This window comes from Eptatretus burgeri, chromosome 7 (assembly GCF_056783735.1).
Source record: "Eptatretus burgeri isolate ZD-2024b chromosome 7, Ebu_testis_v1, whole genome shotgun sequence".
In the NCBI taxonomy this organism is placed as follows: Eukaryota; Metazoa; Chordata; class Myxini; order Myxiniformes; family Myxinidae; genus Eptatretus; species Eptatretus burgeri.
This window is the reverse complement of record NC_140967.1, coordinates 39363643-39379468: the sequence shown is the minus strand read 5'-3', so window position 1 is coordinate 39379468 and position 15826 is coordinate 39363643. Positions and strand designations below refer to the sequence as shown.

At 42.1% G+C, this 15826-nt stretch overlaps 1 protein-coding gene across 3 annotated transcripts in view; it reads left to right on the top strand.

Annotated features, from left to right (window-relative positions):
- The window catches only part of PSME4 (proteasome activator subunit 4), a 161734-nt gene that overhangs the window by 89856 nt on the left and 56052 nt on the right, over positions 1-15826 (top strand). For all 3 annotated transcript variants that reach the window (XR_015060010.1, XM_085888095.1, XM_085888096.1), the window contains 7 exons: positions 879-941; positions 2958-3053; positions 9362-9493; positions 14174-14383; positions 15124-15260; positions 15466-15519; positions 15648-15777. Coding sequence is in view for 2 of the 3 variants with exons in the window: in XM_085888095.1 (XP_085744221.1) it covers positions 879-941; positions 2958-3053; positions 9362-9493; positions 14174-14383; positions 15124-15260; positions 15466-15519; positions 15648-15777 (822 nt within the window). In the remaining variant the exon portion in view is untranslated. The remainder of the gene's footprint in view (positions 1-878; positions 942-2957; positions 3054-9361; positions 9494-14173; positions 14384-15123; positions 15261-15465; positions 15520-15647; positions 15778-15826) is intronic.

Sequence of the window (15826 nt, the reverse complement as noted above, 5' to 3'; positions counted from 1 at the left end):
CCGCGTTCCCCATTTCGGGTTACAACGTACGAACTTCGGGAGAGTGATGACTTAGTGTATTCTAATAATTTCTCGATTTCTTATGCGCATTTATAGATAAACACAATGCCCCAAGTTATGATCGTTTTCATATTAGACGGTGCATAAATTTCGGTAACATCAGAGTGCTGGTATGCTCCGAACCAGGAAGTAAAAATTTTTTCTCTCTCTTCTCTTCTCTTTTTGTTTATCATTGCCACAACATTGCGAAAAGGTAAAATACGTTGACAATAATTGAATATTTGGGTATTAAAACTAAATTGCGAATAATCGTAACTGCGAATAATATGCAAACTTCCGGGCCACGCACGTACGGACACGTGAGAGCGAAGAAACGGCCTGTGCGGTTGTTGTTTGTTGCTCGCAGTTGGAATATTTATTTATTAATTTTTTTTTTTTTTTTTTTTTATGGGCACATACGAGTATTATAAACATAGGGTATCGTTGGATCATTTGTGGTACTAAATATATCAACAACAAAAGTTGTCTGGGTCTTTTTGGAACTCCCTGCATTTTCATGTGCCCGCTTCTGCTCTCCATAAAGGTGGGTGGGGGGAAGGGGGCGAGCAAGATTTAGAATCTTTTTTTTTTACCGAACCCTGATGGAGTGGTCCTCCGCCAGCAAAACTTGGCGCTGATGTTAGTCTTTTTCTTTCCAGCCAGTTTCATGCCTTTTTCCCAGCAGTAGGTGAATATCCTGAATTTACCGCATTTGTATTATTTAATTTGTCGTGCAACTTTTTTTTGAGTAGAAGATGCCAAGTTGCCATGATGTTATGCTTCCTGCCTTATTGTGTTTTTTGACGAGTTAAAAACGTATTTTTATTTTAACCCCTCAGTTGCACGGGCACAAGCAACACATCCGGGCGTTGTTGATTGACCGCACCATGCTGCAGCACGAAGTGAGGGTCTGCTTCACTCACTCTCCCAACCATCCTTACCAAACTCCCCCCGTATTCCCCTCTCCCCCCCTCCCCCTACCCCCTGTTTCCTTCCTACCCAATCGTCTTCTAACTCACCGAGCAAGATTTCTCACACATTTTTATCCATTTACTGCAATATTAGCTATTTATGCATTTAAGAATGAAGGTAAAGTTACGGTTCTTGGTAAGTCCCAGAGATGTAGCTAACCTTGTCTTTGGAGATCTTCCATCCAATTGCATGTATTCACCATATCATTGACATGTAAGTGAAGCACTGTCATCAAATTATCTTGGCTAATGATATAATTTTGTCTTTAAAGGTAAATCTAATTTCCTATTGAAAAGAAAACCCTCCTCTAAAGATTGTACTTGCTAGTGAAGAACCTGTCCTTATGGACGGATTAATACCCCAAAGTCGGTGTATTTTAGCAAGACTTGTAATTTCCCCTCCCGTCAGGAATCGAATCAATTTGTCGTGGTCACACACCCAATCTGTCCACCAAGTTTCATCCGAATCGGTCCACAACTTTATGAGATATCCTGTAAACAGACAAACAAACAAACAGACAGAAAGAGGTGAAAACATGACCTCCTTCACCTGCGGTGGCGGAGGTAATAACACTCAATACATTTTTTGGACAGTATCATTGAGCTACAAAACTGACACACCCAAAATAGCCCGTTTGGAATTCTCATTATTCTTTCTCTTCTTTTCAAACAGCCGAACTCAAAATTGGTTCAAGCTCAGGACTTGGTTTAAACACAAATCTTCTGCATTTTATAGCTGGGAATGTCCATGATTCCTCATAATCTTCACAACTTGAAAGGATTCCATGAAAAGGAGACAAAACTGCACAACTACGCATTGGATATGATGGGAAAACGGGTTGGTGGGACAACGCCCATCAGTCAGACTCTTGGGGGTGAGACCATGGCAAAACAATTGGTCGAGGGCCAATCACCACAAACAGTCCGAAATCGACAAGAGAAAACAAATTTTAAAGACAGGTGTGCTTAACAGTGGAATATTACGAACACTCCGCCAACCAGTTGCCCGACGTATCAAAATTGTGATCGTATAAATATGATGATCATTGCAGGCGTGATTGCACGTGGAACTCCGTTAATCCTTAAGTAAAGTTAATGAGTAAAATGTCAATACATTTTTTTAAAGTACAGAAACTAGAAATAAAACAACATTTTATAAATTGCAACTTTTGCCCTTCATCCTTTGTCAAAGCAAAATATCCTATTTTGCTTTGACAAAGAATAAAGCCCGAAATGTCAGCATCTTTTCATCTTACACAGCGGATAAAAGAACCATCTGCCACCCACGCAGAGCACAGGTCTGTGTTTGAATTGGCAACTGCAGGTTTATGCTTTTATTTGTTGTTGTTATATTTGAATGCTACAATGAGATTTCATTAGCAAGCTGTTAAAAACGTACTAAACTTGTAGCCCAAAATTTATCTCGATTTATGGATATTATTGGCACCATTTACATTATTGGCAGTGGTTTAAAAATATTTCAGTGTTGGGCAGGGCAAGAATGATGGACATGAAAATAATTTTGTTTGATTCTGTATTATCATCTATTCAACCATAGGAATAACATAGTTATTACAAAGGTCCTCCTAGTCCTAAAGTAGTCTCGCCCCAACTCTAAACTCAGGTCGGTGGTTCTCGTCCATGGCATCGCGTCGCAACACATGCTGTCTTTGGAATTCAAGCCGGGGACCAATCTGCTAGCATTAACTGGTTGACGTTAAAGATCTCAGAGCGGCTTTCAATGAACAGTTGAAGAATTATCGCTGGCACCCTGGCCATATTAAAAAAAAAAATTCCTGCCATAACCCACTAGGAGCACTGCATGAGCAACACAGCTGCTCTCCCTATAGCAATGATGCTTCCAGCAACCTCATAATGTATATGAGAGAAGAAGTAATTATTGCTTGTTTTTCATTATCCTAACTTGTAAGTTTTGTTATTTTGTAGTTACGTATACTTGCAGTTGAAGGGTCCTCTTTCAAGACTACCCATCAAGAGCTCATGCACAACCTGCTTCGCCTCTCAACAAGCACCTACAGCGAGGTGTGTAATGGATATCTGTTTTGTTGTTGAGAAGCTTTTTCATTCTGCTTTTATTGTCAGCTCCACTCTTCAATTATTTAAATTGAAGAACGACCTGAAGGCATTGCTAAAAAAACAATGTTTAATGGCATGTTTTGACAGACTTGTAATGTTAAGTGTGCCCGCTTTCTGGTATGAGGGGGGTGTGGAGACAGTGAGTGGGTGAAATGTTTTCTTCCCAAACCATGAACGAATGCTTCTTTGCCAGCAAAAGTCTGCAGTGGTGTTGGTCCTTTCCTATGTTGTTTACAGCCTCTTCACCTTTTTATGAGTGGTAGGCGGTTCTCCCCATGTCATTGGGAAATGTCATGTTTTAGGCTCTGAATACATCTTGCAAAGGGGAAAAGAATAAAGAAAAAATTCATCAACTGCCTTTAATCTAATGTATAAAGCTCGTTCTATCCACTGACTGATATTAAAGATCGGGACCTTCCAGGTGACTTAAAAAGCTGAAATTTTGCTTGCCGATGGACATCGAAGCCGATACACTGGGAAAAAATCACAAAACCATTGGAAAGTGTCCGTAAATGAAAATATAAATAAATGAAAAAAATGCAGGTGAGTGACCCGAGACAATGGGGAAGCACGGTAATTTTGTATGCCAATGGACATCGAAGCCGATACACTAGGAAAATCACAGAACTGTTGGAAAGCGTCCGCAAATGAAAATATAAATAAATAAATAAAAATAAATGCAGGAGATCAACCGAGTCAAGTGGGAAGCACAGTTCATTATTGCTTATATACGATATATATATATATATATATATATATATATATATATATATATATATATATATATATATATATATATATATATATATATATATATATATATATATATATATATATATATATATACACACACACACTGATGAGCCAAAACATTATGACCACTGACAGGTGAAGTGAATAACATTGATTATCTTGTTACAATGGCACCTGTCAAGGGGTGGGATATATTAGGCAGCAAGTGAACAGTCAGTTCTTGAAGTTGATGTGTTGGATGCAGGAGAAATGGGCAGGAGTAAAGACCTGAGCTACTTTGACAAGGGTCAAATTGTTATGGCCAGACGACTGGGTCAGAGCATCTCTGAAAGGGCAAGGCTTGTGGGGTGCTCCCGGTCAGCAGTGGTGAGTACTTACAGACAGTGGTCCGAGGAGGATCAAACCACAAACCGGGTACAGGGTGTTGGGCGCCCAAGGCTCATCGATGCGCGAAGGCACCGAAGGCTATCCCATCTGGTCCGAACCGACAGAAGGTCTACTGTTGCACAAGTTAAAGAAAATTTGAATGGTGGTCATGGGAGGAATGTGTCACAATCCACAGTGAATCACACCCTGCTACGTATTGGGCTGCATAGCCGCAGACCAGCCAGAGTGCCCATGATGATCCCTGCCCACCGTCGAAAGTGCCTACAATGGGCACGCGAGCGTCGGAACTGGACCTTGGAGCAGTGGAAGAAGGTCACCTGGTTCGATGAGTCCCGTTTTATTTTAGATCACGTGGATGGCCGTGTACATGTGCGCCGTTTACCTGGGGAAGTGATGGCACCAGGATGCACTGTGGGAAGACGACAAGCCGGTGGAGGGAGTGTGATGCTCTGGGCAATGTTCTGCTGGGAAACCCTGGGTCCGGCCATTCATGTGGACATCAATTTGACACGTGTCACCTACCTAAACATCGTTGCAGACCAGGTACATCCCTTCATGGCAATGGTATTCCCTGATGGCAGTGTCCTCTTTCAGCAGGATAATGCGCCCTGCCACACTGCACACATTGTTCAGGAATGGTTTGAGGAACATGATGAAGTGTTCACGGTGTTGCCCTGGCCTCCAAATTCTCCAGATGTCAATCCGATTGAGCATCTGTGGGATGTACTGAACCGACAAGTCCGATCCATGGCGGCTCCACCTTGCAACTTACAAGACTTGAAGGATCTGCTGCTCATGTTTTGGTGCTAGAAACCACATGACACCTTCAGGGGTCTTGTGGAATCCATGCCTCGGCGCTGTTTTGGCGGCACACGGAGAACCAACAGAATATTAGGCAGGTGGTCAAAATGTTTTGGCTCATCAGTGTATGTATGTATATATATGTATATATATATATATATATATATATATATATATATATATATATATATATATATATATATATACATATATATATATATATATACACAGTATATCTTCTTCTTATTTCGGCTGCTCCCTTTTCGGGGTCGCCACAGCGAATCATCCGTATGATCCGCATAGTGATTTGGCACATGTTTTACGCCGGATGCCCTTCCTGACGCAACCCTGGTCGCCTCTTACGACACAGGGATATGGTACACCTATTTTAACCGGGGTATATAATACACCAGCCCAGTATACTGGTACTCATTTCGCCGACCTCGGAAGGATGACAGGCTGAGTCAACCCCCTGGTGTATTAATTCAGTGGCCCAACAGTGCTTGAACTCAGGTCGTTTTGGATCCCAAGCCGCTGCCCTAACCACTGCGCCAACACCAGGCTCCTATATATACAGTATACAGTATATATATATATATATATATATATATATATATATATATATATATATATATATATATATATATATTATAATGGGCTAAGCCTGGAACTTCTAACACACTTTTCTCCGAACATATTCTGTTCATACTTCCGAAATCTTCACATTCTGTGTTCCATGTCTTTACGCAGGTAATAGCGGATTCAAAAAATCGAATATAGATAGATCAAAGAGGGAATCGATGACGTCACAATCAGCAGCGTTCGGTGGCAAACCGACGGCCGGGTCTCAGACAACGTGCTTTACTTAGCTAAGTCCATGAGTTTAGAACATTTGTTCAACTCAGCATTTACGACTTTTATCCTGCCATGTTGTTAATCTGTTGATGTCGGTAATATAGAAACAATGAATATGTCAAATCGTTTGTGTTACTCATCCGGCACTATGTGTCAAGGCCAACAATCTAAAGCCACCGGTCTCAAACGCTACCATGGGCACCGACACACCACCAATATGAACTGAGGTGTTTAATGCGGCGCAAAGCATCCAAAGAAACTACCTGAACCGAGTATTGTGATCCGTCCTGTCCCCCATACCTGTCGTATATATGTACATATATATATATATATATATATATATATATATATATATATATATATCAAATCGTATCATATCATACATATATATATATATATATATATATATATATATATATATATATAATATCATATCATATATATATATATTATATCACATATATATATATATATATATATATATATATATATATAATATCATATCATATCATATATATATTATATCATATCATATATATATTATATCATATCATATATATATATATATATATATATATATATTATATCATATCATATATATATATATATATTATATCATAACATATCATATATATATATATATATATATAAATATATATATATATTATATCATATATATATATATATATATATATATACATATATATATAATATAATATATATATATATATATATATATATATATATATATATATATATATATATATATATATATATATATTGTTATGGTTTCTCACCACTCTGGCGTGCGAGCGACCGCTTTTAACTCATCGCAGCCGCGCGCCCACCGGACGTGGCAAACCTAGTCGCAGCTTTCGGATCAACGCCGAAATCCAGCTACGGGTGTGTTTTTAATCGCACCGTAAATCAGCCAACTATTCTGTCCACGCGCGACAAGGTCCAATCGCCGAATTGTCGATTTACCTGAGTATGTTCGCAGACAGAAATGCCGGGGATTTACACCTCAACGAGACCTGCTTGGAAAAGAGCCGCTTAAGCAGCTCGCTCCGTTTGTGATTTGCCGTGCGGTGTATTATCGTGAGGCCCCGTTCGACCCGATTATCTTATCGGCTATTTAAAAGCCAGCTAATATTCCGTACGTAATAATGGCATTCAATGACAGGAAAGGACGCAACGAACAGGTCACATTCACACAAGGACATTTATTTGTACACTCATATGCAGTCAAGGCAATGAATGCAATGGGGGTAAGGGACAGGACACAAGTAAACAAAGACCTCCAGCCGTTTGTCTATTTATTATGTACACAATGACTTAACAGTTCTACTTATGGACACGGTGCCGCAACTTTCATACAAATAAAACCCCAGGAAAGGAAAGGGCAGACTGGACCCGTAGGCCTTTATGTTCGTGGAACTGTGAAGACCGCAAGAGCTCCACGAGACCGTGCTGGTTACCTGCCATCCTCGTGGTGACTCGCTGGCTGGCGACCTCTCTCTGGCTTTCTCCACCTTCCCGCAGTTCTGCACGGCCCTGCAGGCTTGGCTGCGTTCCAGGCTTTGCTGCGCTCTGACTGCCCTCCACTGGACTCGAACCTTTGGTGTTCTCCCGACTGCACCGCGACTCCAAAAGAGACTGCAGCTCGACTTCGCTCCCAGACTTCATATGAACTCCACGGCGCACCCAGACCGACTCAACTCGACTCACTGCTTGGCGAACCCAGACCAACTCCAGGCAAAACTCCAGGCAAACTCTCCAGGCAAGAAGAACTGACTCGCTGTGCGTTCCAGCGCGCCTTTTTATGGGGTCCGTGGGAGGTGAGTTTGATCCCCCCACCTTCGACCTTTCACCCCCCGCTGGCTCCGCCCCTTTTGGTATTTTGATCCTATTTCGTCGCGAAATGCGGAGAAAGCGGACGTTGTAGAAATCATCAGCCGTGGAAAGCGGACGTTGTAGAAATCATCAGCCATGGAAATCGGATGTTGTAGAAATCATCAGCCATGGAAAGCGGTCGTTGTAGAAATCATCAGCCATGGAAAGCAGATGTTGTAGAAATCATCAACTCCCGCGTCTGTCGGCGGAGATGCCGCTCGTCCATGGGATTCGCCGTTGCTGGCGAAAAGATGGCGGCGTTTGTGGAAATGAAGGTGAGGCGATGTTGTGGTTGCTCTGTGGTGGTGATGGCGTGGTTGTTGAGATGAGGTTGTGGTTGTTGAAGTAGTGGTTGTGGTTGTTGAAGTAGTGGTTGTGGTTGTTGAAGTAGTGGTTGTGGTTGTTGAAGTAGTGGTTGTTCCAAAATAAAGATAGCAAAAGAATAATGACTGACTTAAAGATCACAGCCCGGTTACACGAATAATAAATCCCTTTAGACATTGGTGGGGAAATCTAATCTGAACACACACTTATTGACATAACTGATCTCTGGGAAACCTGAATGGTGTTCTGTGAATTTCCACAACCGTAACTATATATATATATATATATATATATATATATATATATATATATATATATATATATATATATATATATATATATATATATATATCTCAAGTGAATCAAATGAAAATTGTCAATTTATGTCAGCATGTCCTTTGACCTATTGACCTCAAAAACAATGCACTTTTGGCTTCTGACTTCCTATACAAGTTGGTGAAGTTTTGTGAAGATCAGATGAAAAATGTGACCTGTAGGTGACAAACAGACAGACAACCAATAACAAACCAGATCAACCAATATACTGTACTTGCGAAACTTTAATTTCACAAGTAACAAACAAACAAACAGACCAAAAGGGGTGAATACATGACCTCTGTCCACTTTGGTGGCAGAGGTAACAAACACACATACAAACTAGCCGGTAGGCGACTTGGGTGGTCACTATATAAATGCATACTAATCATACAGTTTTTGATGGATTGGGCTGAATTTTTTTGACAAAGAGGTTGATTATAGTGCACATAAAAGCACGGAAGCCGATTTTTGATTTTCGAAAAAAAGAAATATATAAATTTTTTCGCATTTTTACAAAAATTTCAAAGTCCCGTTGCTAGGCAACGGTGGTGTCCATAGCAACGGTGCTCAAAAGCATACGACTACATCCTGGTATGAACCTACCAGTCAAGTTTCATCAAAATCAGTTGACTCCTCTGGCCTCCAGAACTATCCATTACATACAAACAAACAGACAGACGGAAAACCTGAGAAAAACGGTAGTCTAGCGACCACCCAACATATATTTCTTAAATTATATATCGTATGATTTTGTCATCTCAACCATGAATATAATTTAAACCACCTTTCTTCTTCTCAGGTATTTTATAAGGCCTGTTGGTATTTTTCTGAGACACCACAAAAGTACTTTTGTTGTTTCTTTCAATGCTGGAGAAACTCCTGTCCTGGTGATTTAATACATTGCCTGTTATTGTCTGGTCTAGGTACGCAGCAAAGCACAGCAGGTGCTGTTTGTAGGCCTCACCACGTACAATTTCTCCTGTCGCTATTTTGTTCCACATCTGCTGCAGAACCTCCAGCCAGATCGGCCTGATTTGCATCAGCATCAGTTTAAGGTCAGTGGTGCAGACTGTGCCATTGGATATAATGCTCTGACTCATTTCTTTGGTGGGCTTCATATTCTTTATTTGCTTTCGGGGAAAATATATTCGTATTTGTATTTATATATTTCTTGATTTCCAAGTTCATTTTTCAGTGTATTCTTTCGTTGGCATTTTTTTTTTCACCTTCGTATCTTCTTTTACAATTCCTGTTCCATTCATTAGGTCATCTCTTCGAGCATGACCTAATAATATTGGTGTTGAGAGTAGAGGTGACGATCCGTCTGTCCGTCCGTCCGTTCACAATGAAGTTGAAGTGGGAGATCTGGTCATTAGTGATCCTGATAGAGATCGATGAGACGTACACGATGGTATGACTTTCAAGGTCACCGAAGCTCAAGGTCAAGGTCACGAGGCCTTTGAAGTTGCGAAAATGACGATTTTCAAAATCTATCTCCTCCGCCATTTCTCAAGCGATCTTGAATTTGATTGTAGCATATCAATCTATGGGACAATATCTAAATTTTGATCCGGCCGGATTTTTTTTTTTTTTTTTTTTTTTTTTTTTTTTGTATACCTTGGTCGAGGCTCGTATGAGAGCTAACACACAACTCACAGCAAGGAGGCATGAGACAAGAGGGGCGGGAGTGGAAGGGACAAAACATTGGGGAACAGACACAGGTGAAATGTGGAAGGGAGAGGGATGGGGATGGGACGGGGAACATGGCGCGGGGAAGATGGACATTAAAGGGACTTTCAGGAAGGAAAGCAGGAGAATTGAAGGAAGTGGGCTTGGGTGGATTATCGGGGGTAGAAAAGATCGAGGATTTGGATGGGGGAAGATAAGAGGTGGTGGTGAACAGCTGTTTTGAAAGCCTGAAGGGAAGAATGGGAAAGAATAGAGTGAGGAAGTTTATTCCAAAGGCGGGAAAAAAGAGGAATGAAAGAGTGAAGATGAGCAGTGATTCGTGATTTTGGTATTTTTACCAGAAGGGGGTTGTTGGCGGACCTTGAGCGCCCTGTGGAAATGTGGTGGGGACAAATCGCAGAGAGAGCAGGGGGGGCAAGGCTGGAGAGGAGTCGGTAGAAGACAGAAAGACCACCGACCAACCTGCGGTGATTGAGTGAGAGGCCCAAAGACTCAGCTTCATTGCGGGAGATGCCGATGATCTTAAAAGCCCTGGTTTCGACAGCGTGAAGTCGAGAAAGGTGGGAGGCAGGAGCACCAGCCCAGAGGGGAGAGCAGTACTCCATCAGGCTACGGACAAAAGCTTTGTAAGTGGTCAGGAGCTCAAGAGGGCCGAGGAAGGACTTTGCACGACGGAGGATTCCCAGTCGGCGACTGGCTTTTGAGGCAAGGTTGGAAATGTGACTTTCCCAGGAAAGGTCATGGCAGATAGTGAGACCCAGAAGCTTGAAAGAAAAGACTTCTTCCAGAGGATTGTTGAGAAAGTGGATGTCCGGGTTTTGTAAACGGTCCTTTCGAAGAGACATAGTGAGAGTGTGAGATTTGTCTGGATTGAAAGACATGTTCCACGTGTTGGACCAGTTTGTGATTTTATCCAGATCTGCAGTGAGCGAAGAAGCTGCTGCTTGCCGGTCTGAGGGATGACAGATGGTACGGCAGAGGGTGGAGTCATCGGCAAAGAGAAATAGAGGATTTTCCAGAGAGTCCGAGAGATCATTGATGAAAACCAGAAAAAGAACAGGGCCCAGAACGCTACCTTGAGGAACTCCAGCCTGCACAGGAAGAGGGGATGAAAGAACTCCATTTAGGGCCACACGTTGACTGCGACAGGAGAGGAAGTCTGCGAGCCATGAGTGGAGATGGCCTTGAATACCATGGGAAGAGAGTTTGGTGAGTAGGGCAGGGTGCCAGACTGTGTCAAAAGCACGTGATATGTCCAGGGATACGGCTCGGATTTCCTGTCTGGCATTGAGGACCTCCATCCATTGATGGGAGAGCAGTAGCAGCATATCTAGGGTAGAGTGACCTGGTCTGAAACCAAATTGATGATTGGAAATCAAGCCATTGGAGAAGAGGAAGGATTTCATGTCTGAAGCGATGATGGATTCCATAACCTTGCTGATGATTGGGAGAAGGCTGATTGGTCTATAGTTACAGGGATCTGGTTTTGCACCTTTTATGCAGGGCAGTGATGTTAGCAGATTTCCAAGCAGATGGCAGATGACCTTGGGAAAATGAGAGGGTGAATAGAACAGAGAGAGGGTGAGCAAGAGCAGAAGAGCAGGCTTTGAGGACACGTGGGCTGATGCCGTCTGGACCGGTTGCAGAATCTGACTCGAGGTTTGAAAGCAAGCTCTCCACCTTGTCAGGAGAAAAGGATACAGAGTCCAGGGACAGTTGGGTGCGACTGGGTAAAGTGGGTAGAGATAGTGATGGGTTTGGGACACAAGATTTAGCTGCAAACACCGAGTTTAGACATTCAGCTTTATCACGTGTGGAATCAGCAGTGCGGCTATTTGAGGTAAGGGAGGGGATGGAGGGGGAACATACACCAGAAACAGATTTGATTAAACGCCACCAGGATTTTGAGGAGGGAGAGAGGTTTGAGAGTTCAGACTTGAGATGAGAAAGATGTTGTTTTCTGGCTCTCCTGAGGGTAGCTACACACTTGTTCCGAGCTTTGTGGAAAGAACTGAGATTGCCCTCAGTTGGGTTTGCTTTCCATGAGGCAAAGGCAAGTTGTTTCAGGACAACTGCCTCGCCACAAGCTTCAGTAAACCAAGGGCGGGAGGAAGGGTAAGACAACTGAACACGAGAGGGGATAAATCTGTGCATGAGGGAGAGCAAGTTTCTTTGAAAGAATTCCCAAGATGAGTTGATGTTTGAGAAAGTAGTGATAGGAGACCAGTCTGTAAGTTTGATGGCTGCTCGGAGACCCTGCCAGTCGGCTTGAGTGAAATGCCAGACTCGACGGCGGTGAGGTGGTTCTCTGATAACAGCCAGAGAGATGTCCACTTTAACAAGGACGTGGTCAGAAGAACCAATTGGAGCGAAGGAAGAGCAGCAGATATTGTCAGGGAAATTTGTCAAAATCAGATCCAGAAGAGATGGAGTTCCATTGGTTGAGATCCGGGTCGGGAAGTTGACCGATTGAGTCAGTCCCAATGAGTCACAGAAAGCTTTTGCTGATGTCCCATGGCAGGTGAGAGAGGTACCCACACCTAGCCAACTGGCGTGATGACAATTGAAGTCGCCACATAAGAGGAAGAGAGAGTTTGGATGAGAAGAGAGAGTTTGGATTTTCGATATTCGCTTTCGTTTTCATGTCACGTGACTTCAAAGTTGGCAAAAAATGCGAAAATGACGATTTTCAAAATCTATCTCCTCCTACATTTCTCAAGCGATCTTGAATTTGATTGTAGCATATCAATCTATGGGACAATATCTAAATTTTGATCCGGCCGGATTTTCGATATTCGCTTTCGTTTTCGTGTCACGTGACTTCAAAGTTTGTAAAAACTGCCCTACCTTCAGGAGGCTATATGTTTTCTCGCAGAGATGACCATCACTCCCACACGGGGGTAATTTTATTTTCTTCATACTCCATGTCGCTCACTTGCGTCTCACATGGTCTTATATTAAGTCACTTATCTGCCTTCCTCTTTACCGACAACATGTTGCAGGTCTACAATAGCTCCGCGTTGCTGCTGTTGTTGTTAAGGTTCTTGTTGGGGGTTGATTTTTGAAATGTGCACCCATTGGTCAGACAGCTGCCGAACCACACCCACATTTGTCGCTTGACTCCACCCACTATGTCACCCACACAAAATTATATGGCTGCCATCTTGTTTTCTGGTGGGCCTAACACGTTAGACCTGTAGGCCGCTGATGAGTATACACTGAATGGTGTGAGTGACCTGGGATACACTGGGAGGAAGGTGGGATACCCTGGCCAGACATATTAAAGCCATATTAATTTAAAGCCAAAGTACAGGTGTCTGCATGATATATGCTATATCATTATAAACCGTGCCCGGGTTCATTGCGTCAGATTTCCATCAGCTTTGTTTGGGCCGAGTGTTAATCATGATGAGGGACGCCGAAAAATCGAATCTTATGTCGAATAATAGTAAGGTTTAATCAAGCCTGTCAGGACGGACAGCACGTCAGAATGCACTGTAATCAAGCGTTGCATTACGTTTCATATTGCCTTACGTAACCAAGCACTACATTACGTTGCATATTACGTTACATTACGTAATCAAGCGTTATGTCATGTAAATTACTCAAAAATATAGCATTATGTAGTTTTTGAACACCCCCATGTTGGGGTTAAACAATCCTTAACCGTGTGACGAATTGGGTCGTTCTGATATAACCGTGGTGGAGGTTGACATGGATAAGAGGTGTCGAGTTCATCTTTTATGAGTGCGTTAAATGCACGTTTCCCATTCAGCCTGTTTATACCGGATTTTGTTGCAGGTTGTGACCACAGTGTGGTTATTCGTGTTTATTTAATGTTGATTTTTTTTTAACACTACTTTTATTTGACGTTATGATTTTGTAGCATCATTCTTTTTATGATGTTCAAAAACATTTTATTGAACGTTCATCCGAGAGGCATTCAATTGCCTCAACCAACCACTCGCTAACCTTGTGCCATATTTCGGTATTTTGAGCACATGTTAAAGAATTCTTTACTGAGCTGTGCGACTGCATGCCCACAGGGTGCCCTTTACTGCTTGTTTGGCAGTCAGGGCATGACTTGTTTGGCCACGCTGCATGATTGGGACATGATCGGTCAGATCTGGCCAGCCATTGTGTCTGCTGGCTTGTCACGGAGTGTCTCGTTGGAGAAACCCTCGACGAGCCGACTTTTCGACGATCTTATGGAGCGTATCCAACGACACTATGAGACAATTGGCTTGGATTTCAAAGTAAGTTGTCTCAGCCGATACCCATCTATAGTTGCAGCAAATTGGCGGGATTGTTCTTGATATCGTCATCTTTGCACGCAAGCACGTTTTCAAACTTGAAATGAAATTCAACAACGAACTGTTTTTTCTTTTTCTCAAAAATGAATGCTGTGACCTTAAAAGAAACCAGACCTATTCCTGTCACTGACTGACAAACCATTGATAAGTGCCTTCTACACACCACCGAGAGGCCGTCGTTTCTAGTTACACAAATCACACGATTGTGGAAACTCGCCAGGGTCTTGCTGTTTCTGAATATCATGGTAATTTGGTGACTGATGTGAGTGAAGAACAATCGAGGTTGATTCCTTCACATAAATTGTGATTGTCGTTTGTGGTCAAAAGCATTCAACAAAAGTGGTGTCGGTATATTGGCTTGTGTGTGGCTGGGTGACGATACGTAGGTTGGTGCAGCGCAGGTATGATGAGCCGATTGGCCTCCTCCTGCACCAAAGTTCCTCATTTATCATTGTGTAACAACATAACTACCTTGGATGTATCAATTATTTAAAAATAATTATGCCAAAATCATTACGTGTCCTAAATATATATTTTTTTTTTCAGAGAAATGGAAATTCAACCTTAAGTATAGGAATGTCGATCTACCATTGTGATTCCATAAGGTGCATATAATTTATTTATTTATTTATTTATTTCTGTTTGCAAATCATGCAACATGCATTTGGCTTCGAATTGTGCAGGTCACAGATGGATGCAGAGAAGCAGCTGCAGCTTTCTGGACGTCGATGAAGCCTTTACTGTCAAAAGGAAACCCCACTGAGCATGAACAGGCTTTGGGGCTGCAGAGGCTACAAGAAAGAAATGAGAACTGCTTTAGGTGTCCAGAGGCCAAAAAAAAATTCAGTCTCAGTGGAGATTGAATTAATAATTGTTGTTTACTGGATGGTTATTGTAAAATTGGGAATGTTTATCAAGATGTGCATAAAACAACAATTTTGTTAGCTGCCGGGAATAAATAATTGTGCAGGAAATATACCTGTTGTTGTGTGAAAAAAAAAAAAACAGTTGTACCTGTTGCGCAGGAAATATGAAAATCTCATCAACACGCTCATTGACCTGGCGGAAAATCGCAACCTGTGAGTTCTCTTCGGCGTCTTTCCTCCTGAATTGATCAAAAATATGCATCAAAAGCCTTGCTTTCTAACAAACTTATGGGGTTATATATCGAGTTCGCAAAGGTTTTGAAAATAAATTGCATTCACAGGCCATGGAAGTTCAAGCAGATCGCCGCCTGCCTGCTCTCTATGCTATTCCGTGATGACCGGCCCTTTCCCGTGCAAGGTGTCCGGTTTTTTGTGCAGAAGCTTAACCACGATACCCTCGCCATTCGGAAGGTGTGCCATCTCGGTTATCACTCGGTTGACTCGGAAATCAAACTCTGAT